Here is a 25322-nt window from a genome sequence, read left to right as displayed (position 1 = left end):
CCTGAGATTTGTGGGCGCTCCTTTAGCTCACACTCACTCATGAATTCTTTTCCACAGGCCTCCATTGGGAGTCCTGGAGAAAGATGAGAGGCAAGGCAGAAGACCTGAGAGAGACCCCTTTGGTGAAACCACTCACTTCCCAGACCCCTATCTATATGAAGCAAAACTCTGAAATTGGGGCGCCTGGGTGGCTCAGATGGTTAAGCGTCTGCCTTCGGCTCAGGTCATGATCCCAGGGTCCTGGGATCGAGTCCCACATCAGGCTCCCTGCTCCTTGGGAGCCTGCTTCTCCCTCTGCCTCTCTCTCTCTCTGTCTCTCATGAATAAATAAATAAAATCTTTAAAAAAAAAAAAACAAAAAACAAAAAACTCTGAAATTGAGGAGAGAGGGGCAAAGGTCAACTGTTGGGGGGGGGGATGGTAAATAAAGCAAGTCATCTGGAGCAGTAAAACCCCACCCCATCCTTCCCCATCACAAGACTTATACCGAGTAGAAAGCAACAGCAGACTGTCCCTGGGGAAAGAGCACGAAATCCACTCAGCCCAAGATCCTGCACTGACATAAGCAGAGGTCTGCCACCACCGTGGGAGAAGCAGGAAACTCTTTCCTGCCAAGACCCCTTACAGATACCAGGTAGGGTTTGGCTGCCATGGAGTGTGCTACAGGGATGCTGAGAAGGCCCCACCTCCACAGCCCAGAACGAACAGGGCTTGCCTAAAACCAAGCTGCACCAAGAGAACCCCAACCCTACCTCAAGCCTCACAGGGAGTAACAAGCAAGAACAGCCTGCTGCTGGGGGAGGGGCTAGAGTGGGGAGAGACCCCCTACTCCGGCACAGGAGAACAGGGCTTGGTGAAAGCAGAGAGAAGATCAGGACACAGAAAAGTCCCTCTGGCACCCCAGGCCCCACACTAAGCCACTGTGTGCTAGGGAATTTAAAGTCTGTGAAGAGTGGAAGGTTAGCCACAGTAATAACCAAATCCCAACTAGATTCGCAACTCCGGCACTAGTGGCCTGACAGAGTAAGAGGTGTGCCTGGCTGTAAGTACTACTCATCTCAGCCTCTACATTCAATAGACACTTATAAAAAAAACACAAAAATGCAAGAAAAAGACATTAAAACACTGAGGTATCATTTTGGCTATCAAGTGACTGGCAACAAGTGGGGTTTTGCAGAAACAGGCCAATGGAGTACAAATTATCAGCTGTGTGTATTTTGGGGAGGGGGAGACAAGATATGGGGAAGACAGTAGAGAGCAAATAAGCAGCAATATATAATAAATTTTTCATTGTGTAGATTTTGAGCTAACAGGTTTTCCTCTCCACATTTATCCTAATGAAATAAATAAGCAACTATGCCATCAACTATGCATATGGATGTTCTTGGCACTGTCGCATATAATAGAACAATTTTTTTAAAAATCTATATATCATTAAGGGCGCCTGGGTGGCTCAGTTGGTTAAGCGACTGCCTTCGGCTCAGGTCATGATCCTGGAGTCCCTGGATCGAGTCCCGCATTGGGCTCCCTGTTCAGCAGGGAGTCTGCTTCTCCCTCTGACCCTCCCCCCTCTCATGCTCTATCTCATTCTCTCTCTCTCAAATAAATAAATAAAATCTTTAAAAAAAAAAAAAAAATCTATATATCATTAAAAGGAAACTGGGCTAATTATATATCCATACAACATGATACTATGTAGCCATTAAAAAAGGATGCAATACACACCTCATAGATTACTTATTAATTAAATAGAAAAGGTACCTTTACAATGGAGAGATCTAGAAGACCCACCTTTTTTTTTTTTTTTAAAGATTTTAGTTATTTATTTGACACAGAGAGACACAGCGAGAGAAGGAACACAAGCAGGGGGAGTGGGAGAGGGAGAAGCAGGCTTGCCGCCGAGCAGGGAGCCCGATGTGGGGCTCGATCCCAGGACCCTGGGATCATGACCTGAGCCGAAGGCAGATGCTTAGTGACTTGAGCTACCCAGGCACCCTAGCAGACCCATCTTGACCAAATGATTACATTTAGCATCTCCAAACATGATATAAACTGACATTATGTGCCAAGATGCAGTGGAAAGTATATAATATCCTCTATGTAGAGTTCTTACCAAAGATATTTAATTTAAATCAGTGATTCCCAACCTCGCTGTACTTTGAATCACCTGTTTGTGTGTATGAAGTATCCATGCTTCGTCCCCAGCCCCAGACACAGGGATTTAATTGGCATTGGGATATGACCTGGGTATTTGGATCTTTAAAAGCTCCCCAAGGGGATTCTAATGTATGGCAAAGTTTGGGAACCACTAATCTAAATAATAAAAGAAAATAATTAGACAATCCAGACTCTGGAACATTCTAAAGGAAACTGGATTGAATTCTTAAAAAAAAGAAGTCAAAGAAAAAAAAAGCAAGAGAATTATTCTAGGTCAAGGTTTCTTAACCTCGGCATTAATGACATATTGAGCCAGATAATTCTCTGTTGTGGGGCTATCCTGTGCACTCCAGGATATCTAGAAGCATCTTCACCTCAACCCATTAGAACCACCAGATCACTAGAATAACCCTCTAGTCTTGACAACCAAAAATGTCTCCAGGAAAACTGCCCCCAGCTGAGAACTACTAAGATAGACTAAAGAAACATTAACCAAATGTAATGTATGATTCTTAACTGAATCCTGGATTAGGGGATGAAACAGCTATAATGGTCAATGTAGGGACAACTAGGAAAATCTGAATACAGACTATATATCACATGGTATTACTGTAATAATAACAAGTGGTATGACAATGGTATTGTAGTTAGATAAAAGTTAGGAACTACACGCTGAAAGAGTTAGGGGTTCAGTGTCATTAAGCCTCCTGCAGTTTATTTACAAATGGTTCATAGGAGGAAAAATAAGATGTGAATGGACAGAGAAGGAAAGAAAGAGAACGGGGGTGAGTGCAAATGTGGCAAAATGCTAACAGCTGGTGAAGTCCAAGGAGTTATAGATGTTCACTATTAGTCTTACAATTTCCTTTGAAATGAAATCTTTCCAGATAAAAAGTTGGGGGAAGGGAGGATGTGACAGAGCTATATATATCAACTTAAAAATGGACCCATGATATACACATATATATGCCAAAGTGTTAACATATTAAAATTGATTTTCAGTAAGCACTTAAAACATATAAAAGAAAAAAAATCCCATAAGTACAGTGTGATCCCAATTTAGTATCTTTTAAAAAAAAAGCCTGTGTGTGTGTATGTGTGTACTGGATGTTCTTAAACTAAGGACAAAGGACATGCCAGAGGTCTAACTCACCTGCCAACTGTGAAAGATAAAGGAGGCACCTACAGCTGATGTGAAAGGCTAGCTCCTCCACATTGTCTATAAAAATGGTCTGCTACTTTCAGAACTGGGATTCTCAGGTAGGGCCAGGGGTACTCAGGAACACGCCAGCAGCCTTTCCCAACCCCATAAATCCCACCTCCAGAGTTTCTGACTCGCGCCCTGGTTGAGAATCCTCCTGCTGTGGCAACCCAGTGACATGCTCAGGGAAAGAGCTGTGAAGCATCCCATCCTCAGGCAGGCCATCATGACCAAAGGCCTGTCCAATCCTAATTCTACTGGTTTCATCCCCCAAACCCACAAAACACGACTAATCTTCAGGTTGAAAATGTTTTGCTAGCTTGCAAATGAGCAGTGATATTTCTAACACTGCCTAATGCCACAGAGAATATAAATAATGAATTTCAGAGTTGGATACTAAAGTTTAACATACATGTACCTCTCCCAAGGTCAAATCAAATCACAAAGGCATTGCAGATAAAAGCACCTCTCATCATCTTAGTGACCTCTCAAGCAAAAAAATCTATAGTTGGAAACCTTGAGATAATTAGCAGTCGCAGAACACTGAAGCACATTATTTCTATTCATCTTAAACACAGAATATACCAATTAACCTGGCCCAGGGTATAAAGTAAGTGATACATGCTAGGTTTGTCTTTATAGTGATTTGGGGGCAAAAGAGCTTGGTAAATACAGTGGTGTAAGACAGGGGACTGTCATGCCTACTTGAGACATCATGCCCTCTCCTTGAAAAACTGCTCTTTGAGAGCAGTCTTCAACCCAGCCTAATTCATACTTGCTATAAACAATCACACTGGGACGTTTTCCAATCCATCCACTTCACTTAAAAGGCTTGCTTTCATGTGTCAAGCTGATGGAAAACGAAGGGCTCTTAAGACCTGCTGAGTGCAAACTCCCCCAAAATATCACTTTCCAACATGAATGAAAACAACAACTTACTGGAACAAAGCAAATAATGATGCCAACAAGCAGGCATTAATACTCTTTGGCCAAGCAGCCCTGTGTAGATGGCCAACAAGGGAGCCCAGGGAACACAAGTGCAGCCATTTCTCATCTCTCCACTCGCAGATCACCCAGTCAGCAGAATACCCAAAGACGTCATGTCATGTCAGCCTCCTCTGCTGTGGCAGGCTGCTGGATTCCTCCCTCCCCATCTTGGTAACAAGAGCATGTCTGGGGAGCACATCCTAACATCAGCATAAACTAAAGGCAAAGCAATGCCAACATGCATCATCGAATATGTTCCAAAGCCTGAAAGATTCTGGCTTCTGTGTTTGGGGTTCTCTGAGAAAATGTGCCCCTCAGTAGTATATATGACTGGGAGTTAAACAGTAAAGGCAAAACATCAATTCACTGAACATTATTGCACATCAGGAAGGAAAGATAATAGGATGCAATTTCCATCTCTCTATAGATAAGGGTTTAAAAAGGGCTTTTTCATTTGACAGCAGAGACAGACTTGGCAAAACAATAAAATACCTGACTTCTGGGGGCACAAGTGGCTGCAAATAGTAACAGAGGGCTCAATATTACTAACGCTCTAATTAGAATTTTTTCTAAAAAGCAAATCCAATTTGTTTTGTCAAAAATCACATAATGGGGAAGCTAAGCAAATACTGAAATCACTAAATATTCAACTCTAAGTCCCTCCCCTTTTGCCCCCCACAAACAAGGGGCCCCTCAGTCCTGGTCTCCTTGTGAGGAAGTGTGTGTGCACCTCCTCAAAACACACCGTAACTCTCTGAACACTGACCGTGTGCACAGCGTCCAATTCCACAGACCACATAGCCTCTGCTATTTTGTCTGTGCTTCCATGACAGTTCCCTCTCCTTCCTAGATTCACTTCAGTTGTGCCTACCTCGAAGTGTTCAACTCAGTAATGTCTTTCTTGAGGTGTACAACCACAACTACAGGAAGTATTCCAAGTGTAGACCCACTCCAGATCTACACACAGATCACACTATAGTCACTCACTTGTCTCTACCTTTTCCAACAATACCCATTTTGGGAAGAGACCAACCAACCAAGAAGAGTTCTAAAACCCTCTGGCTTCTCCACAGAAAGTAGAGTGAAAGAGGACCTTATGGCACCACAAAGGCTGCCACACACTCAGAAGCAGGCCATAATTTGCACTGCGTCTTCCCCTCCTGAGAGGACACTCCAAACCCAGCACTACTTTACCTTTTGTAGAAGTGGAAGCGTTCTGTGAGGAGCAAGAACTGTTTCTCTCCTTGAAGGAAGAAGTGTCTGGCCCTGGAGATACCAGACTTCTGGGTGTACTCGCAGATGTGGGTGAAATTCAGTTCTTCCTTCTTGAAGTAATTCCGGAGGCGCACAAAGTCAAAGTAGGAGGGGACATAGATGAGCGTGTGAGACATGACAGCGTCACGATACTGAGGCAAAATCTTGTTCACAAAAAAGTTAAACCTGATTTGGAAAAGCAAAGGGCAAAGTCAACGATTTAGAAATTAGCCCACAATGTCACCACTAACTGGGTTACCCTGGGCAAGTCACAATCTCCTTCTACCTCCCCCAAAGAGGCCAATCTGGTTTACATCATCACAAAGAGATTATGTAAGGATAAAAAAAAAAAAAAGTGCTAACTCAATTCACTGTAAAAAAACAGATGTGATGTCAGTGTATCCCAGGGAATTATTCTAGAAGTAGATAAGCACACCATTCATTCATTCATTCATTCATTCTGTGGTCAATTAATCAACAAATAATTACTGAACACCTCTCATACACAGCATCTTCCTCCTACCACGGGTCCCCTGATGAAACACAATGAAGAGAAAGGGAAAATACAGAGAGAATTAGAAATACTGGAACCTTTGTATTTGCAGGAAGCAAAAGGTGAAGAGCTTATAGTTGAATATTTAAAGGTTGCAGTGTTTGCTTCTGAGCATTAGTTCTTGCCCTGAAGGGCTTACAATTAAGTTGTTGACATGGAACACTTAGCAGCATTAAGCAGTGTAATGTAATTAAGAAATGCCACAATCTCGTGGGAAGAATCCCTGATTTACAGTACTAATGCTGCCACTAACTAGCTAGGAGAACTAGGACCTCTCTGGGCTTCAGTTTCCTCCTCTGTCAGTGATGACCGGGTTCAATGATCTCATATCATTTGGTAAACGGCAGTCAGTAAAATCAACACAGAATCCAATTCTAAATCTGTATGCTGAAGCTAAATCCCTCTCTGTGACCCCCAGGGACTAGGGACTAGGGAGGGATAGGTACCTGGCATCAATCACTGAAGCTAGGTTTTCAGCTTCCATCCTCTGGAAGACATGTGGAAGCTGCACCAGGACATGGCTGATGGAGCCTGTCGTTGGGACGTTCCTCACAGCCACCTGCCAGGAGTCAATGAGAGCATTAGGAAGTGAGCCATCCTCACCTTAAGCCTCATGACCCAAACAGTACACAATGCTTCATGAAGATCCACAGAAACGAGGAGGAGCCCACCTGGCCTTGCAGATTGACGCAGTACTTGTTGAACACGGAGTTGATCTGGGCATCCTGTAGGGCTCCAAAAAGCAGGGTCTGGCGATAGTACTTGGACCAATTATTGAGGTTCCACATCCTCACTCGAGAGAAGTCCACCCCATGAGAATCCAAGGGCAGTAGGTTCATATGGTTCATCAAATGCTTTGAGCAGAAATAACACTAGTATTAATTTTTATTGAGGATGTACCTGTTGGGCATTGCTAAGCATTTTACAAGTCTGTCATCTTACTAACCCCATGGAGTATGTACAGCCAAATTCCAAATTCCACCAGAAAATCAAGGCTCAGATGGGTGTGAATTGCCCACTTAGGTGAACACCCCCGACAGGAAGGTAACCTAAAACTGGCTACCTCTTGGACCTTTCAAAAAGAATCAAAATGGTACCTCCAGGAATATTCCTTTGAAAGGAACTTCTGAAATGCCACCCCAGTCACTCTAGGGGTTCCTCAGTCCCAGACTTGGATAAGAAAGGAAATGACATGGAAAACAGAGCTGTTGTTCTTCAGTGACCTGGTTCTCAAAACATTAGGATATCCCCAGAGCCACTATACATGCCTTTCCCTCAAATTACAGAATATGACTCAACCATCAACATGCCTTTTCTATCTTAATAATATTTTCACTTTGAAATATATATTAAACAATAACGAGTACTATAAATGTATTCCATACTTTATAAATTAAAGTATCCCCTTTATTTGCCCCAATCTTCCTGGGTCCCTACAAGCCCTGGAACTGTAGAAGTGAGTTCTCAAATGCCTTAAAAAAACAAATCTATGGTTCTGTGATAAGGACTGTTCCAAAGCACAGTTGTCCAATCCTAAAATGGACAAGACCGCAGAGTATGTGGGGAAGGAGGAAAAAATTACAGCCACAAGCTACAGTAGGAGGATAAGGACATCCTACATTTCTCTGTAAGACAAAATCACACATTAAGAAATCTTGAGCAATGTTTTCCCATTTCCACTGAAGGCCAAACAAAAGAAAATGAGCATAAACTGTAGGAGGAATTATATTAGGTAAAGACATTCCTGGTCAGGAGGAACCAATCTACCAACCAGCCACACTAAAGTGGTCTATTAGCAGAGGTGACCTTAAAGGGGAAGAAATCTCTTCTGGAGATTTGAAAATACTGGTAAAAATTTTTACTTCTCTGCATAATTATTGCCGACCTGTGGGTAGAAGAGGGGATAAAAGGCTTTTTCAAATTGGAAAATGTGAAATATTTCCATTCCCAAACTGAACACTCATTTGGACTTAAATAACCCTTTAAGACTTAAATTACTGAGCTTCTTCTCTCTCTAAATGTGAATGTTGTCATTCTAAATGTGAATGACCACCATTACCAGGACATGCTCCCAGTTCTGCATCAGGTAAATGTCAGCTTGATCAATGATGAGAAGCTCAATGGAAGACAAAAAGTCAAAATCTCTCTTCTTCTCTCCTTCTGCACCAATGATGGTCCTCAAGCCCAGCGGGGAGGCAATGAGGATGTCGGAGGAGTAAAAGGGGGCATAGAGTCGGACGCTTCTCTGAAGTATTGCCACTCCTACACAAAACAGCCAAGTACACAGCCGTTCATTAGTTCCCACCAAGCCATTAGCTTCCACCCGCTCACCGTGCATGCTGTACCTTCACATCTTTCCCCTGAGGACGTGACCGTGCTCCAGTTGTTTTCCTTCCTAAAATAATCATCCCCCCACCTTGCCTCTATGGTCCTGTCTAGCTCTCATTCTCTTCCTTTTGGCTCAAACTTCTCCAGAGTGGTCTCTGCTTAGAAATCTCCCACTCATTCCTCAGTGCATTGCAATCTGGCCTGAATCTCAGGACTCCTGCCAAGGTCACCAATTCAAGGACACTCATAAACACATAAAGCAGTATATTGAGCACATCCTCCTCAAAATGTTCTTTTCCTCACTGGTAGTTTCCATTTCTTTAACACTCATTTCTGTTTCTATCCCTGACCTGGCTGGCCCATGTCTACCTTTCCAGATCCAAACAGCTCTTCCACAAGTCCCTGGTTCAGCTCTAAGTTCTACTCACACCCTATATAAGTTTATGGGTAATAAATGGGTAAATTTATTCACTAACCACGGCTATAACACCACCTCCACAAAGATCTGTATTTCCAGTCCACATCTCTTTCCTGAGCCCAAAACTGACATGTATCAGCAGCTTGCAGGACACCTGCACAATGTTTAAAACTAAACATCTACTCTAGTCCCCTCGCACCTGACACTCCAGCCATGCTGAAGCCTATGTACACCTTATCATGCTCGACGTATTCACCCTGATGCCTCTGCATGTGCGGTTCCGTGTGAACCCTTTTCCTCCACTCTGACCACCCCTCTTTGTAACAGACTAAATCGTAATCAGGTCTCAACTTTCTATAAATGGCACCTCCACTAGGATGCGTTCCCTAACTATCGTATCCCCATTTTGATTACAGAAATTGCTTTAAACGCTCCTGGAACATCCACTGCATCCTCTGATCAGCACTTATGATTCTGTAGTGTTTTCCCATTAGGCCAGATTTCCTTAACAGCAGGAAGCATAACTTTTATTTCTATATCTTCAGCTTCTTAGCAGTACCTGGCACACAACAGATGTTTAGTAAATGTTTTTCAAATGAGCTTATGTGACCAAAAGACATTTTGCCAAGAACTTTACTCTATCAATATACAACCAACCAAGTATACGGGAGTTGAATGAGAGACAAGCAAAGATGTGACAAGTTGGGTGGCAGTCGGTAAGTTGTGAGTGGAGATAATTCTGGGGTAGGCACTCTACATGGCCAGTGGGAGGGAGGTCCACCACTATGCATAGACACTCAGTTTATTCAGCCTCCCCAGAGTGACCCACTCAGCCCCTGTCACTTCCAACTCCCCCTGCAGCAGCAACTACTAGCTATGGGTGTGCCAAGACATTTCTGCCATAAACGTGCATGTGTCTTTACATACAGCTTCAGAGGTGCTCCACCCTGAGCCAAGTATCCACCCCGTTAGCCAAGCAAGACTCTCTCCCCTGGCAGACACGATGTCTCAAATGCACCCCAGTCCTGGTAGGAGGACATTCTACCCCACTGAGAGAATGCCTAATTCCAGGCTTCTAGCCTCCGGCCATGTGAACCTCACACCGTAGGTCCCTCAGGGTTTGAGTTCTGACGAGAGGGAATTACCTATCCGAAAGTGGTCATCGATGTTGCCGACAAACACGGCTTCGTAATCCTCAGGCCTCTTCAGGTTGGGTGGTCTTTCCTCAGGATCTGAGCCATACTCTCCCTTAAACCTCTTTTTGTTGCTCACAATTATTTTCTTCCTACTGTCACCCTCAAGGAGGCTGATGAAGAGCTGTACGACTCGCAGAGCAGCTTCCCGGAAGGGCACCACTATCAGCACCTGTGGAGGAAGCCATGGCAGCCTTGGTGGGACCAGGGGAAGGACCGGCCGTTGCAGGGCAGCCTGCTGAGGACATGGAGCTTAAGAACCCTCTGTAGAGCGGCAGGCCCTGGAAGGGCTCATATCTCGGTCACCCCCTTTGCACAGGACCTGGCTCAGTACTAGAAGCTGAGCACCTCTCATACCTACAGCACCGTGTCCTATGCACTTTAATCTCATGGCCCTACGGGAGGCAATTCTCAACCAGAATGTGGAAATATCTTTCAGGATTAGGTCAATGCCTTTAATAGGCGTCCACTAGCAAAAATCCAATATAAACACATAAGGAATGTTACTCTCATTTCTGTGTCCCACAGAACTCAGTACAGTACTTTTATGCATAAGCCCCAAGGAATAAATATATGCTGAAAAAAATAAATGAATTAGGAAAAAAACTTTAAAAATAAAACAAAAAATAAATGAATTAGGTATAATAAGTAGAGAACAAAAGAAGCTGGTAAGGAAAAGAAAGGATTAATGCATCACTACTTTTCTATTATGTTCCCTAGTACATTTTTCAGAAATGATGAGAAAGCATTTCTGAAATAAGATCATATCTCAATGGGAAATGCAGGACTCAGTTTTCCAAACATTCCAAAAATGCTTAAAGTTATAACTGGTGAAAATGAAAATAGAATATGCTTAACAATGATAAATTTCTAACTACCCTTCTGTAAATATCAACAATGTAAAAAACCTCTGTCAGATCCCACAATTCATCAAATTCTAAATGTGCTTCATGGGTAATCTGACTCATTGTTTTCTATAACTCTAAATGGAAACAGATAACTTACAATCCTTATGTTCAAGACTCTGAGACAGTTTTCCAGAAAGGGAACCAGCACAGCTGGAGGGGTGCAGTCAGCCAGCCTAGTACAGTGCAGCACTGAGTACCCAAGACTGAAGAGGGCCAAGTTACTGTCCCAGCTGCAACACGAAGTATCTAGGCTTCGGGTTCCCCAGCTATCATATAGGGGGCTGGACCAAGAAATGTCTAAGAGCCACATCAGTACTAAACCCTAGAATCCTAAGAAACTCAGTGAAACAATCTAAAAAGGTAAGACTTCTTCAATATGGAGGGATACAGGCTAAGGGGGAATGGGGAATGGACGACACAAGATGTAGCCACATAACATGAATAACGTGGGCCCAATTAAAAGACATTTTCTACCAAAGCTCTAAACCCACTGGAACTTAGGCTTACAGGTCCAAATAAATGTAATTATCACTTTAAGCAATAGTAACTGTACAATGGAAAAATAGGAATTTCTGTTTTCCAAGGTTTACTTATGGGTGTGGCTCAGTAAAGAGAATCCTTGGCTCTAATTCCATCTCTGCTACTCCTTCCCTGGGGCTCTTTAGCAAGGCCCTCTACGAATCTGGGTCTCTGTCCATAGCTGTAATATTTAGGGATTGGATAAAAGGCTTCCTAAGGTTCCATTCATTTCTGAGAATCAAAAAAAAGAGATTTACAATGGAGTTGTCATTTATGTATGTTCAGGGTTATCTTTAAAGAGAATTATCAGAGGTACCTCTGATTCATGAGTTTCCAATTAAATCCACGGTTAGAAACAGTCCACTGAGTTGTCTGCGGCACTGCTCTGGCACTACCTGGCCCATCTAACATGCTCACTCTTGGACTCATTCATTATTCCAGTATTCGTATCATTAAAATACCTAAGCACGGCCAAGTGCCAGGCACCTATATGGCAGGGACTTGCGGCCTCCTACTGGAGGACAAAGCTCTCCTACTGCCACTCACCTTGGGCCTTGTTAGCCCTTGGTCTCTGAAGTCATCATCGTCACCCACCCCAAGTTTCTGGCTGCGGCGTCTGCTATTGTTACCAAGCACCTGGGCATTGGCTTTGAGGACATGATTTATTACATGTAGGCAGTACACGTGGCGGATCTCCTCCCCATTCTTCAGGGCAGTCCTTTCTGGGTAGAAGAGGTCCCGGTAAGAATTCATAATTAAGAATAGCTCTTTCTGGAGGGATGTGAAGGGGCCACTTGATTTTGGGAGACCAGAGAGGAACTGGCTGTTGGTCTTGGTCCAGGTGGATTCCAGAGGCTTCTGGAGATGAAGTGACTTTAAATCAATGTCCTTTGAGGGTTTAAATGTCTCCAACTTCTGAAACTTGGATGAAAAGACAAGCTGGCCCAATATGGGCCACTAGGGAAAAGACAGATCAAGACCTAAGTTAGAAATTCATTATAATACATTGCGTTCACACAGTAATTTCTAATTTACCAAGCTCTCTCTGATTTGCCAGATCACCTCATTTAATTCTCATCAACAACCTGCAAGGCGGACACTATAATGCTCATCTTACAGTTTAGGAAAGCAGAGGTTCTGAGAGATTATAGGATTCACACAAATTTGACCCAGGAGAGAAGAGAGCTGAGAGCTAGAGCCCAAGGTTTCTGACTACAACCTGAGCTCTTCACTATGTCAGTGTGTCCCAAATTATTCTGCGGAATGTGTTCTAGGAAATCAAAATTTATTCTAGAAAAAAAAGGGCTCCATGGTCAAATAACTTTGGTAAACATCACAAAAGCTAATCACCCTCAGGGAGAGTCACAATGTATATTAGATACAAAAGGTTCTGATGAGTCCTATGACAAGAGCTCTATTCTACGGTATTTAACCTCAAGTTTTCCAAATTTACTTGGGCATGGAATACATTTTTTTGAGATATAGCTATTAAAATCATACAGTATATTTTTGTGAAATACCAAGTTGGGAATTTTTGCATTGTAACAAAATTGCTGATCTCAAGGGGGTAAAAAAAAGGATGATCTCAGCAATAAAAAGAAATGGATTATTGATATGCCCCCAAGAACTGGGGGTGGATCTCCAGGGAATTATGACTTTGGGGTGGATAAAGGGAACCTCCACCTGATAAAACAGTACAGAACTAAACACACACACAAAAGAGTAGGAGCAAAACTGATGAAAGCTGAGTAAGACAGAAGGGTGTGTCAATGTCAATTTCCTGGCCCCGATACTGTAGCATGGTTTCGCCAAGATGCTACCACTGGGGGAAACTGGGCAAAGGGCATAAGGGATGTCTTTGTGTTATTTCTTAAAAATGCAGCTATAATTATTATTTTAATGAAAATTTCAATTAAAAAAGGATGACCAACTCTTAAAAACAGCATCCACTGGTAAAAAAACAAAAAACACAAAGAAGCAAAAACTGTTCCACATCTGAGTAACTTAGTTGTGAACCTACCTCAGATATTTCAAACAAATCAACAGTAGCAGTAGCTACTGTTTTACTCAATACTTTCTATGTATCAGTCAGTAAACTGAATTACTTCATTTTGAGGTAAGCATTACTGCCCCCCTCTAAGAGATGAGAATAAGATAAAAAAAAAAGGTAGATTAACTTGCCTTGGGTCATGTAACAGCACCTCTCAGATGCTGGTCTAAACCCTGGTGTACCTGTCTTTGAAGCCATTCTTCCCTGGCTCCCACACTCCAGCTTCCCAGGGCCTCTCCTGGCTACACCTGTGCCCCACTAGGCTCTTCCAGCCTTCCTATGCTATCTCCCCTATCAACTCATCTACCACTGGTGTCTATCATACATTCCAGGAGACTGCCGAAACCCAACACCATTGCTTTACTTGGAGCTTCCCTTCATTTGTGACGGGGATGACTAAGCAATACTTACTTTTAGCTGATGAGTAGTTTTGGGATTTGTGACAACAGCCTGAATTTCTTTTTCCTTCAGTTCTTTGTTCACATGTTGTAGAAATGGATCTAATTCAGAAATCAAGAATGCCAGATAACTTGGGAGGAAACAGCAGGCATTTTTTGGTCTTCCCTCTAAACGGCACACTCTTTTTCACGATGTTAACTCATCTTTTCTCCCATTTACTTTCCCCATCCTCTCTCCCAGCTCAAAAGTTTCTAACAGGTTCTTTTTCCTAAAGCATTTCTCTAATCACATTACTTCTCAGCTCAAAACCCTTGAAGAAACTTCTCAGTCTGAAATTTGGGGCACTCTAGGATGTACACCTCCAATCTACCTCTCCAATGTAGTTTTTGAATTATATGGCCCTCAAATTCTTCTGCCTCTGTGGATTTCCTTCCAATTAAAAATTCTATCCTTCTCTTCACCTCATTTTTGTATGTCCAAATACTATCAGTTTAATGTTATCTCCTGACGCACAATAAGTATTTCTCTAGAGCCTACTCTGCCAGGTGCAGTACTGGTTCCACTAAGAGGCTATCCTCGGATCCTCCAGACAGTCCCCCACCCTGCCCCCACCCACCCCCCGCAACACTGTAAGATCCCTGAGAGCAGGTTCCATGCCTGATTTCTCTTGTATTCCAGGACACACAGAAATGCTCAATACTCAACTGGGGTGAACAAATGATCCAAATGGTAGTACCTACACTCAGGGTTATCTTCAGTCCTCTGAGCTGGCCACCCAACCCTCCCTTCCAGTCCCATCATTAAGAAGCAGAGAAAAGTTAAATGGCCTATGCAACGATCCAAATGGTAAAACTTCAAATGCAGTGCACTTTGTACTAAACACCTAAGAGTGAACAATGGACATAAGAATTCTAGGGGCTGATGTATCTGTACAGGCAAAACCACCAGAGGAATTTTAGGATAATCAAGGAATGTCTCCTCCCGGTTTTTATTTTTTATTTTTTTTAGAGAGGGAGGGAGGGAAGAGAGAGAGAGCATGAGGGGTGGGGAGGGGCAGAGAAAGAGGGAGAGAATCTTAAGCAGGCTCCACGCCCAGCAGCAGAGCCCGCAACAGGCTCACACAACCTGAGATCATGACCTAAGCAGAAATCAACAATCAGGCGCTTAACCAACTGAGCCACCCAGGCGCCCCTCCTCCAAGGTTATTAAAGTTTTGATGGTTTGGAATGGCGTTAGTGCCCAAATTCTACCTGCTACTTCTCTTTCTCCAGCACAATAGCCAACAGAACCAAATGAGTCAAGTAAGAATTAAAATTTCAGCTTCATTAATGGTAGAGCTGGGTTGGGGTGCCTGGGTGGCTCAGTTGTTAAGCATGTGCCTTCGGCTCAGGTCATGGTCCCAGGGTCCTGGGATCGAGCCCCACGTCGGGGCTCCCTGCTCAGCGGGAAGCCTGTTTCTCCCTTTCCCACTCCCCCTGCTTGTGTTCCCTCTCTCGCTGTCTCTGTCAAATAAATAAAATCTTAAAAAAAAAAAAAATGGTAGAGCTGGGTTGAAGAAGGGCAATGAGGCCAAAAACAGCAGTCAGAATACAGAATGAGACCAACCTGACTTGGCCTCCAGGTACAGGCTGAGAAAGTGGACCTGAGAGAGCAGAGACCTGCCTATACCTACCATACAGAAGCAGGCCTTGTCCAAGTCACTGCCACTGGGACAGAGGCATGACCAAGAAGCTGAGAGAGATTGGAGAGACAGAATGGAGCTTTTTGGCTTCGAAGGTGCTCCGTGGTAATGAGGACCAATGAAATTAGCCAGTCCTGAGTCTTACAAATCTGGAAATTCCTACTCTAATAACAAAGAGCAAGTGAAGGGTAGAAAGAAAAATACAAAATATATTCCTCCTTTCTCTTCCTTCCCTGCTTGGGGAGAAAATCAGAAGTCTTCCCCTGACCCCAACTGTGGAAATATGAAGTCCGCGGAACTGGCCTTCCCTACTATCACTCTTAGGCCATCTGTCTTACTAAATAGCCTCCTGACTCCCAGCACAGCCTAACCACTGAAAACCACAAAATAGTTCTGAGAAGTATTTCTGCCCAGTTCTAGATATAGGTTCTAAACTGTTTCTACTGCTGCTCATTCCAGTAATAGGAGATTTAACACGTATTAGTGCACAAGCCCCCATACTAAGCACCTGGTGAATGCGAACACACACTGCTCTGACCTTGTGATACTTTCAGAGAACATGTGCTTCCACTTTCCTCTTCAAGAAAATTGGTTTCCAGGCTGAAGAGTGACTCGTGTTTTGCATCTGTAAACTCCTCAAGGGATTCTTGTGATGTGCCAAGCAGCCCATCCCCACCTTTTCCTTCAGGGTCAGCAGGTAAAACCGTACCTGTGATTTTGAGAAACATTTTGTAAAATTATTTATGCATAAATGTAATTATACTTCTGTGGGCAAATAAAATTTAATTCCTTAGCCTAAATCAACACTGATGTTTATTGCTATTATTTACTTTTAACCAAATTCAGGTGGAAGACTTAAGTTTCAAAATTAAGCCTGATGGTTGACCCAGTTCCACTTCTATAAACTTATTTTAAGATGATAACTAGACAAAGTACACTAAGATGTACATGTAAGGATGTTCAAAGCAGCACTAATGATTAGGACAAGAAATAACTGGAAAAATTGATTTCATCCTTTTCTATCAATGGAGTACTAATTAAATTACCACATATCATTTACAATGAATACCATGTAATTAAGAAGCTAATATGAGGGGCGCCTGGATGGCTCAGTCATTACATGTCTGCCTTTGGCTCAGGTCATGATCCCAGGGTCCTTGGATCGAGCCCTGCATCGGGCTCCCTGCTCAGCGGGAAGCCTGCTTCTCCCTCTCTCACTCCCCCTGCTTGTGTTCCCTCTCTCACTGTGTCTCTCTCTGTCAAATAAACAAATAAAATCTTTAAAAAAAGAAAAAAAGGAAACTAATATGAATCCATGATTACTTACATGGAAAAGATTTGTGGTATACTATTAAAGAAAAAAGTTACAGAAGTGTATGAGCCCATTATGCACACACACACACACACATACACACATACTTTTACTCACACATGTATCCACAAAAAGTAATGGAAGGTTATATAAAATGTTAAAGGTGTTCATCCCAAGGTGGTGGAGATACATGTTAACTACACTACCCTCTTAAATTTTTATGGTAAGTATATATTACTTTTATAATTAAAAAAAAGCACAAACTTTTCACTTCTAAAAATCCAAAACAGGAAATAAAAAACAAACAAAACAAAACAAACCCTAAGTCTGAGGCAATGAACTTTTATCCCTGTAAAACTGATGAATTAAAATACTGAGAATGATGTATGACACCTTAAAGTATAGAGAAAAAATACAGCTGCAAGGAAAACAGGCATTACAATAGTATAATATAAAAAGTTACTCAGACATATTGACAATGAGATACAACTCCAGCAATACAAAATCATGAATTACTAATACATGAACAACATGGATCAGGCACAAAAAAAGTGAGGAGCCAAAGAAGCCAGACACAAAAGGGTACATACTGTATGCTTCCATTTATATGAATTTCTAGAACAGACAAAACTAATCTTTAGTGAAAGAAAGCAGGTCAGTGGTTGCCTCATGCCAGAGAAGGGAAACTGACTACAGAAGGACAAGAAGACACCTTCTGGCAGTATTGGAAATGTTCTCAATCTTGATTTCAGTGATAACAACATAGATGTATATGTCAAACTCATTTAATTGTACACTTAAAACAGGTACACTTTATTGCATGTAAATCATACCTCCATAAAGTTAGTTTTAAAGTTAAAAAAGTCACCTAGAAGTCCGACTGAGATATAGTTCCTTTAAGCTTTCAATCTCAGCTGTTCTCTGAAGCCCCCCTCATTTACTCTGACAATGTGCAACCAGCTGGAATCTCTTCAACGCCTTATAACTAGCTATTCCATACAAATCTGCTGTTGAAAATTTTTGTGTATTTTGTCTGTCTTCCATTAAACTTGGTTTCTCTAAGGAAAGGCCAGTGATCTCTTTAATTGAGACTGTCAAAAACAGCATTATGTTCTCTTTCCTCTGAATCAAGGGATCTTTACCTAGGATTGATGAAGTCATGGAAATCATAAGCAAAAATATTACTTCTGCATCTTTCTGGCCATAGGGTCCTGTGTTTTCACAGATTCTCAAAGATATCACTGAATCAACAAGGTTAAGAGTCTCTGCTTTGGATCCATGTGCTTTCATCCAACTCACACAGTACAAGGCACTGTGCTCATGGGGCAATCTGTCCTGACAAAGATGATGAGCCCACACCAAAGACACTTACTCTCCTGCACTTTGGTAGACTCTCTTGTTGTCTCTTTCTCCACACTGACGTCACTATCACCATCTTCACTGTTCATTTCCGCCTCATCTACAGCACTGTCTTCTTCCTCTTCTTCTTCATCTTCCTCCTCCTCCTCCTCATCTTCTTCTGGAGCATTTCTTAATGTGGCAAGTAGTTTGTGGTACCCAGAAACTTGTTCTGGTTCACTCTCTGCTTCACTTTCAGAACTTGAAGTATCTGAACTCTCTGACTAAAAGGAAAATGGGAAATTTTATTTTATTTCTTTTTAAAGATTTTATTTACTTATTTGAGAGAGAAAGAGAGAGCATGTGTGGTGGGAAGGGGAGAGGGAGAAGCAGGCTCCCCACTGGGCAGGGAGCCCTACATGGGGCTTGATTCCAGGACCCCGGGATCATGACCTGAGCCAAAGACAGACACTTAACCGACTGAGACACCCAGGCACCCTGGAAAATGGGAAATTTTAAAACAAACATATTATTCTTGTTTCTACCTTATGATTATCATTAGGCCAAAAATATAACTGGTTCAGACTTTCATAAATAAAAATTAGCTTTTCTGTAAATATGCAATCTTATCTATTCAATGATGCACAGCAACAAAGTTATTTTAAAAAGCTAGTCTAGTGGGATGCTTGAGTGGCTCAGTCAGTTAAGTGTCTGACTTTGATTTTGGCTCAGGTCATGATCTCAGGGTCATGGGATCCAGCCCCAGGTTGGGCTCTGTGCTTGGTGTGGAGCCTGCTTAAAATTCACTCTCCCCCTCCCCACCCCATGCATGCGTGTGCTTTCTCTCTCTCTCAAAAACAAAACAAAACAAAACAAAACAAAACCCCAAAACCCAAAAAAGCTAGTCTAGCTATGATTTTAGATTCTTTTCATCTTCTTTGAACTGCTTATGTTCTATATGGGAAGAAAGTGGACTAAAAACAGAGCTTGAGGTTATAAGGAGATCTAATCTATGTGTCAGATATTTGGCATGCTGAAAGGAGCAATAGGAAAATTGCAATACAACAAAAGAATGTAGGGGTTTTTTTAGTTTGTTGTAATGAGTTAGGACCTTTGTTCAGTTTGCACTGTTTGTGGCTCCTTTTATGTTAAGTAAACAAGATACTCCTTTAGGATTCACCAAGAGCCCTCTGGTAAGCCTCCTTGACAGGTTCTTTTTTTTTTTTTTTTTTTTCTTTTAAAGATTTATTTATTTATTTATTTGAGACAGAGAGAGAGAGCACATGAGATGGGGGAGGGTCAGAGGGAGAAGCAGGCTCCCTGCCGAGCAGGGAGCCCGATGCGGGACTCGATCCAGGGACTCCAGGATCATGACCTGAGCCGAAGGCAGTCGCTTAACCAACTGAGCCACCCAGGCGCCCTCCTTGACAGGTTCTAATAGGCTAATCTCTCAGGAGAGTTTCAAACTCTGGCTACTATATTAGTTATCCCAATGGCATTATAACAGACATCTGCATTCAACACTAAGCAATATTACTAAAATAATAGCTTACATCTAAAATCGAAAGGAGTGGAAATGTAGCCAGGCTTTACTATCATTATATATAATCTTAAACAACCAAGAACCAACTATTATAAAAAAAAAAAAAAAAAAAAAGGCATAAAGCATTACCAGTTGATAAATCTGTGGTTTTCCCTCCTTTCCAGAAACCCTGAGAAAAAACAGGTAATGTTAAACTCTAACTACTAGCATGTAGCAATTAGTAAAAAGTCTAATGATAACTTTAAAGGAAAAAAGCAGAGTATTATAAATACATTATAAGTATAGTCATGTAAAAGCCACATATGCACTTGGACAGGGATTTTAAGAATCTAACAAACTGATAATAACTGACAAATGAAAAGTTTAACAAAGTCACATGACAGAGTTAACTGGCTCTCATCGGAAAGAGGTATCACTTTAGCAAATAAAAGACCTTTTCTAGCACATTTCTTAATTATAATGCCCCTAACTGCTGATGAAGCGGCCCAAAGTGGAGTGGCGGGTGAGCACTAAGACCCTAACTGACTGAGTCTGGACACTTCGAGAGGAGCCCACAATTACCGATACACCGGTTTCCTCATTGTAACTGGATAGAACAGCGATGTCTGAGGGCCGAGACAATTCTTTAAAAACACAAAAAAACAAAAACAATCTTAGAAAACCTCTGACGGTGCAAAAACCAGCACCCCACCCCCACAGGGGGCGTGCGGTCTAGCTTAAAGCTAAGGGCTCAACAAAAGCAGGAGAACCCACGAAGAACCCCATCTCGGGCGGGATGCCACCGGCACCCCCCAAGCCGAACGCGCTGGGAAGGCGCGGGAAGAGTGGGGAGCAGCCCTGCCCCGATCCCCAGGGAGACCGGCGGGCCCAAGTTGGGAAAAGCCACGGGCACCGCTGGCCCCGGCACTGCCCCTCCGTACTTGTCATAGAAGGGATGCTCCTCGCCGAAATCCCGAAGATGCTTCTTCTGCTTCTTAGTCAGGGTGGTGAGCAGCTGGCTCTGGCTCCGGCTCCCGCGTTTGCCCATAGCAAAAACGTCAAGGTCGCCCACCTGCAAGAGACGCGTTTCCCACCAGGAAGTTGTCTCGTCAACTCACACACGCGGGCTCGCCCACGGTGCTTTACGGCGGAAGCAGGTTGCCATAAAGCAGAGCCGTTTTACGTCGTAGCTGTACCACAGGCTTTAGAACTTCCTGGTCTCGATTCTGCCCTCTAGTGAAGCTCTTTTTTTTTTTTTTTTTTTTTTAAGATTTTTAAAATTTATTTATTTGACAGAGAGAGACAGACAGAGAAAATACAAGCAGGGGGAGCAGCAGAAGGAGAAGCAGACTCCCCGCTGAGCAGGGAGCCCGATCCCAGAAACCTGGGATCACAACCTGAGCCGAAGGCGGACGCTTAACTGACTGAGCCACCCAGGCGTCCCTGTAGTGAAGCTCTTTGGAAGCTCACGCACGCGTGCCTTTTGGTTCTCTGAGGTCGAGAACGTGGGCGGGCAGGCTTGGGGCTGCCTAGGTGCTTAGATGGGTGGGCTTACTTTGTGCTTCGGTTTGGGTCTGTGGGAATCCTCCCGCTTAAACGGGTGGTAGCGGAGTTGGTTGAACGCCCTGACTTTATGTTGTGCTATAATAAAAATACCAACCAATATTTAAGGGTATCAGCACATCTCACTTCATTGTCACAGCAGTACACATACAAAGAGGTCCTGTTCATATGCGCAATATTGCAGAGGAGAAAACTGATGCTTAGAAAACATTGCACACAAAAAAAAAAGAAAAAGAAAAGGAAAAAGAAAAGAAAGAGAAAAGGAAAACCTTACACACTAGCAAGAGAGGATGGGAACTTTTGTCTGGTGCGACCATAAGCTTTTACCCACAAGGGTCGGCCACCTGTGTGTGCTGTATGAGGAATGGGGACACAGGCTGAGATTTCCCGCCCTCACCCCACCCCCTCATTTCCTGAAAGTAATGGAAGAGCCCCTAGAAATAAATCGACTCCTACATTCGTCATGTTACAAGAGCCGAAACTCATCCAGAGAAGGAAAGTGACTTTCCCCAAATCACCCAGAGTCGATGTTAGAGAATGCCATAATACTGAATTAAGTGTCTCAAAACTGCACTTGGACAAAGGGGGATGGAAAAACTTTTTAAAGTGGTGTGATCGTTCCAGATCTTGATGGTGGCAGTGGTTACATCTTATATACAACTACCAAAATTAAACGGCACATTTAAAATTGGTGAATTTGGAGCACCTGGGTGGCTCAGTCGGTTAAGTGTCTGCCTTCCACTCAGGTCATGATCCCAGGGTCCTGGGATGGAGCCCCCTCTCGGTTCTCCCTCACCTTCTGCTGCTCCACCTGCTTGTGTTCTTTATCTCTCCCTGTCAAATAAATAAATAAAATATTTTAAAAAATAAAAATAAAATTGGTGAATTTTAATGTACCAAAATAATAACCTCACACATAAAGAGGAGAAAGCACAAAACAAAACTAGACTCAGTATTTCAGGGACATGCACAGGTGTGTGGGTCTTCGTGAGTCCACGGGATAAACACAGCAACTTTTTTCCCCTAATAATAACTTAATATCATGTTCTATAAAAACAAAGTGCTAAATCATAGATTGCAGAATTCATCTGAACATTTAAGGTAAAACAGGAGCCTTCAAAGAGAGTGTTCCCTTGGCTCGGCTATTAGGGGTGCTTCTGTGGGAAAATTTGAGCTTTGACCAATGCCATGTCACCCATGGAGAAGTTACACTAGAACTACGCGAATCCTATTCTTGTTGTATCTAGTGACCATCTACTGTTCCTAATTAGATTCTGGGAGCTTGGGGTGGGGTAGGGCATGCAGGGGAAGGACTATCAAGAAAATATGCAAATAGCCAGTGGTGTCAGCACCTGGCCCAGCCAAGGAAACCATACACAAACACACATCTGTCTTCGTCTAATTTCAAGATAAAAGGTTAATTTATGTCAACAAAAGGCTGTTTGCAAAATGTCATCATATATTTTAAGGCACTAACCGCAGTATAATCTGGCTGTAACAATAAAGTCATACTTTATTTTTCCTCCCACTGTGTCCCAAGTGCTCCAGCTTCTCTCCCCAGAGGCAACCAGTTTCTTGGTGTTCTTCCAGAGATCTTCTGTAAAAAGCTATACTCTTGAGCACTTGAGATGACTCCTTATTCTCTCCTGGTTTCCACATCCTTGTAGTCTTGTGGACAGGTCTAGACGGTTCTCAGGCTCAGGCAAAACTGTGCCTTAGCCCCACCCCAGCAGTCTCATCATTGGCTCACTAGACAATGAAAAAAGAGTCCTTCTTCTAAAAAATATTTATATTAGCCTTTAACAACACAAAAGGGAACCCTGTGTAAAATTTTAACCTGAGAATCCAGAATTTAAACATTTTTTTCATGCCTTCATGAAAATTCTCTTAGTAAAACCCACACAAAGAAGATGCATGTGCCAAATAGTGAAGGCCCTGGGAAAACTGTAATGAAGGCCAAATTTGTTCTTCCTTTCTTTTTCTCACACCCAGCCCTTACTTTTCCCTCCTCCAAGGTTTTCTTCTATTTTTATCCTAGGCACTCAGTATTTTCAGGAGTAAAGACAGCCCAGGAAATAATCTTTTAACTAATGTGCAGAGATATTAATGAATTGATGTAACTTTTCCCAGGATATCTGCAATTCCCTGGAGATTCCCTAGGATAATGATCTCAAAAGATGGGAGAGAAATGGCTGTCCCTTAGGACAAGAATATCAGAATAATAAGGAAGTGTTAATAATTTAAAAGAGAAAAACTTTCTTTGGAAAATGTCGAGAAATACAGAAGTAGACAAAATGGAATAATGCACTCCCATGTATCCATTACTCAGCTTCAGCAATTGCCAACACAAGGCCATCTTGTTTCACAAATACACCCACCCATTGCCCGTGACCTCCCTCAGCCCCACATTATTTTTGAAACAAATCCCAGACATCATATGATTTCATCTGTACATATTTTAGTACACATTTTGACAAAATAAGGATTCTTTCTTGAAAATAGCCACAGTGGCATTATTTCACCTAAAAAATGATAAATTATTTAATAACATCATGTATCTAATTGGTGTTCAAATTTCTCATTGTTTAATAAATGTCATCTTTGTTTTCTTTACACTTTGATGGTTTAATGTCGTCTGCTCTTCTCTATATTTCTTGTGAATAGTTTGCTGGATCTAGAACTTTGATCAGACTTCATTATAGTTGGTATTTTGTACTTCCTACAGGAGATGTATAATGTCTGATTGTCTTTTATTTATGATATTACCAGCCACTGGTGCTTAATGTCTAAATTCATTAATTCACTAATTCACTAGAGGTTGCATTCGCTATCTTCTAATGGTGATCATTCAAGTTTTTGTTTTTGTTTTTAGTATCATTATGAACTCATGGAGTTCTACACATTGATGTGTTTTCATCCCTTGCAAATATTACGGTGTATATGGTTTGAAAGAGCTTATTTGATGTACAGCTATGTTTGAAAAGATGAATAAACAAAACACTTTATAATGCAAACTATAGAATGTTGGCAGGAGTCTATCTCAGATTCTCAGCAGAGGGGGATGTTTGGGGAGGGTGGGGATGGGGACGTGTGGGGGGGTGTACAACTTGAAGCTATAGATCAGATATTGAAGATATTTGAGTTCTGAAACTAATGTGATAACTTACATAATAACAAGGTCACATGGGTTCAAGATATGTTGACAGGGAGCCATATGTAATCCAAAGGTATGACTCTCTAATAATGGAAGTTTGGACTCCTCAGCTACTGATTTGGGAGGGTTCTGGGGAAGGTTCTTATATGCACACCCATGCATTTGTCTCCTCTCCTCCAGAGGTCAGACCGTTTCTTACACCCAAGACCAGCTCCCCCACCATACATATACACACGTGTCTCTATACACCCCAAAGCGATCCAGCCCCTCCCTGAGAATGCTGGTAGAAATCAGCATCTCACTACCCTTATAATGAAATGATTCTATTTATTCATTAAAAAATGCATATAGTAAACACTGTGTGCCAGGTGTTACTGAGGCTAGGAGAAAGAATAAGACCCATTCTTTGGCCTCTTAAAGGAGTTTGCAGTCTTGTTTAGGTGTGGACAAGTATGCAAATTATTGCAATATGCTGGGATAAATGCCAAACCCATAAATGCTAATGCCAAGGAAGCAGCCAGGACTGTTGTTTTGGGGCTGGGGTAGATGGGATGAGGTGCCCTTGAGCATTCATCAGTCGGTCGCTTTCATAGGACATGAGGATTGAATTCCAAATTGATCTAGATCTAGATCTTTGACTGTATGAGTTGTTTCAGCTGACTTCATGAACAGCGTGTGTGTGTGTGTGTGTGTGTGTGTTCAAGGCAGGATATGAGAGATATAGGACAACAGGAAATTAGAAAGCTGTGTAGTCATTGGATTCCACGGCATTTACTGTGTGTGGG

The 25322-nt window shown here is 42.3% G+C and overlaps 1 protein-coding gene across 3 annotated transcripts in view; it reads right to left on the bottom strand.

Moving 5' to 3' along the window:
- UTP25 (UTP25 small subunit processor component) overlaps positions 1-20972 on the bottom strand; it is a 29426-nt gene extending 8454 nt beyond the window's left edge. For 2 of the 3 annotated variants that reach the window (XR_004297967.1, XM_032393147.1), the window contains exons 1-11: positions 20762-20972; positions 19971-20010; positions 18333-18582; positions 16187-16357; positions 13980-14068; positions 12065-12475; positions 10044-10263; positions 8212-8414; positions 6824-7006; positions 6599-6711; positions 5540-5785 (exon numbers count right to left, since the gene is read on the bottom strand). Coding sequence is in view for 2 of the 3 variants with exons in the window: in XM_032393147.1 (XP_032249038.1) it covers positions 5540-5785; positions 6599-6711; positions 6824-7006; positions 8212-8414; positions 10044-10263; positions 12065-12475; positions 13980-14068; positions 16187-16357; positions 18333-18582; positions 19971-20010; positions 20762-20868 (2033 nt within the window). In the remaining variant the exon portion in view is untranslated. Of the gene's footprint in view, positions 1-5539; positions 5786-6598; positions 6712-6823; positions 7007-8211; positions 8415-10043; positions 10264-12064; positions 12476-13979; positions 14069-16186; positions 16358-18332; positions 18583-19970; positions 20011-20402; positions 20465-20761 lie in introns of all 3 variants that reach the window. The other variant, XM_032393148.1, reaches the window with a different exon arrangement.
- Between the last annotated feature and the right edge of the window lie 4350 nt (positions 20973-25322).

Source organism: Phoca vitulina, unplaced genomic scaffold, assembly GCF_004348235.1.
Source record: "Phoca vitulina isolate PV1807 unplaced genomic scaffold, GSC_HSeal_1.0 scaffold71, whole genome shotgun sequence".
Classification (NCBI taxonomy): Eukaryota; Metazoa; Chordata; class Mammalia; order Carnivora; family Phocidae; genus Phoca; species Phoca vitulina.
The sequence above is the reverse complement of the archived record's forward strand: the minus strand, read 5'-3'. Positions and strand labels throughout refer to the sequence as shown.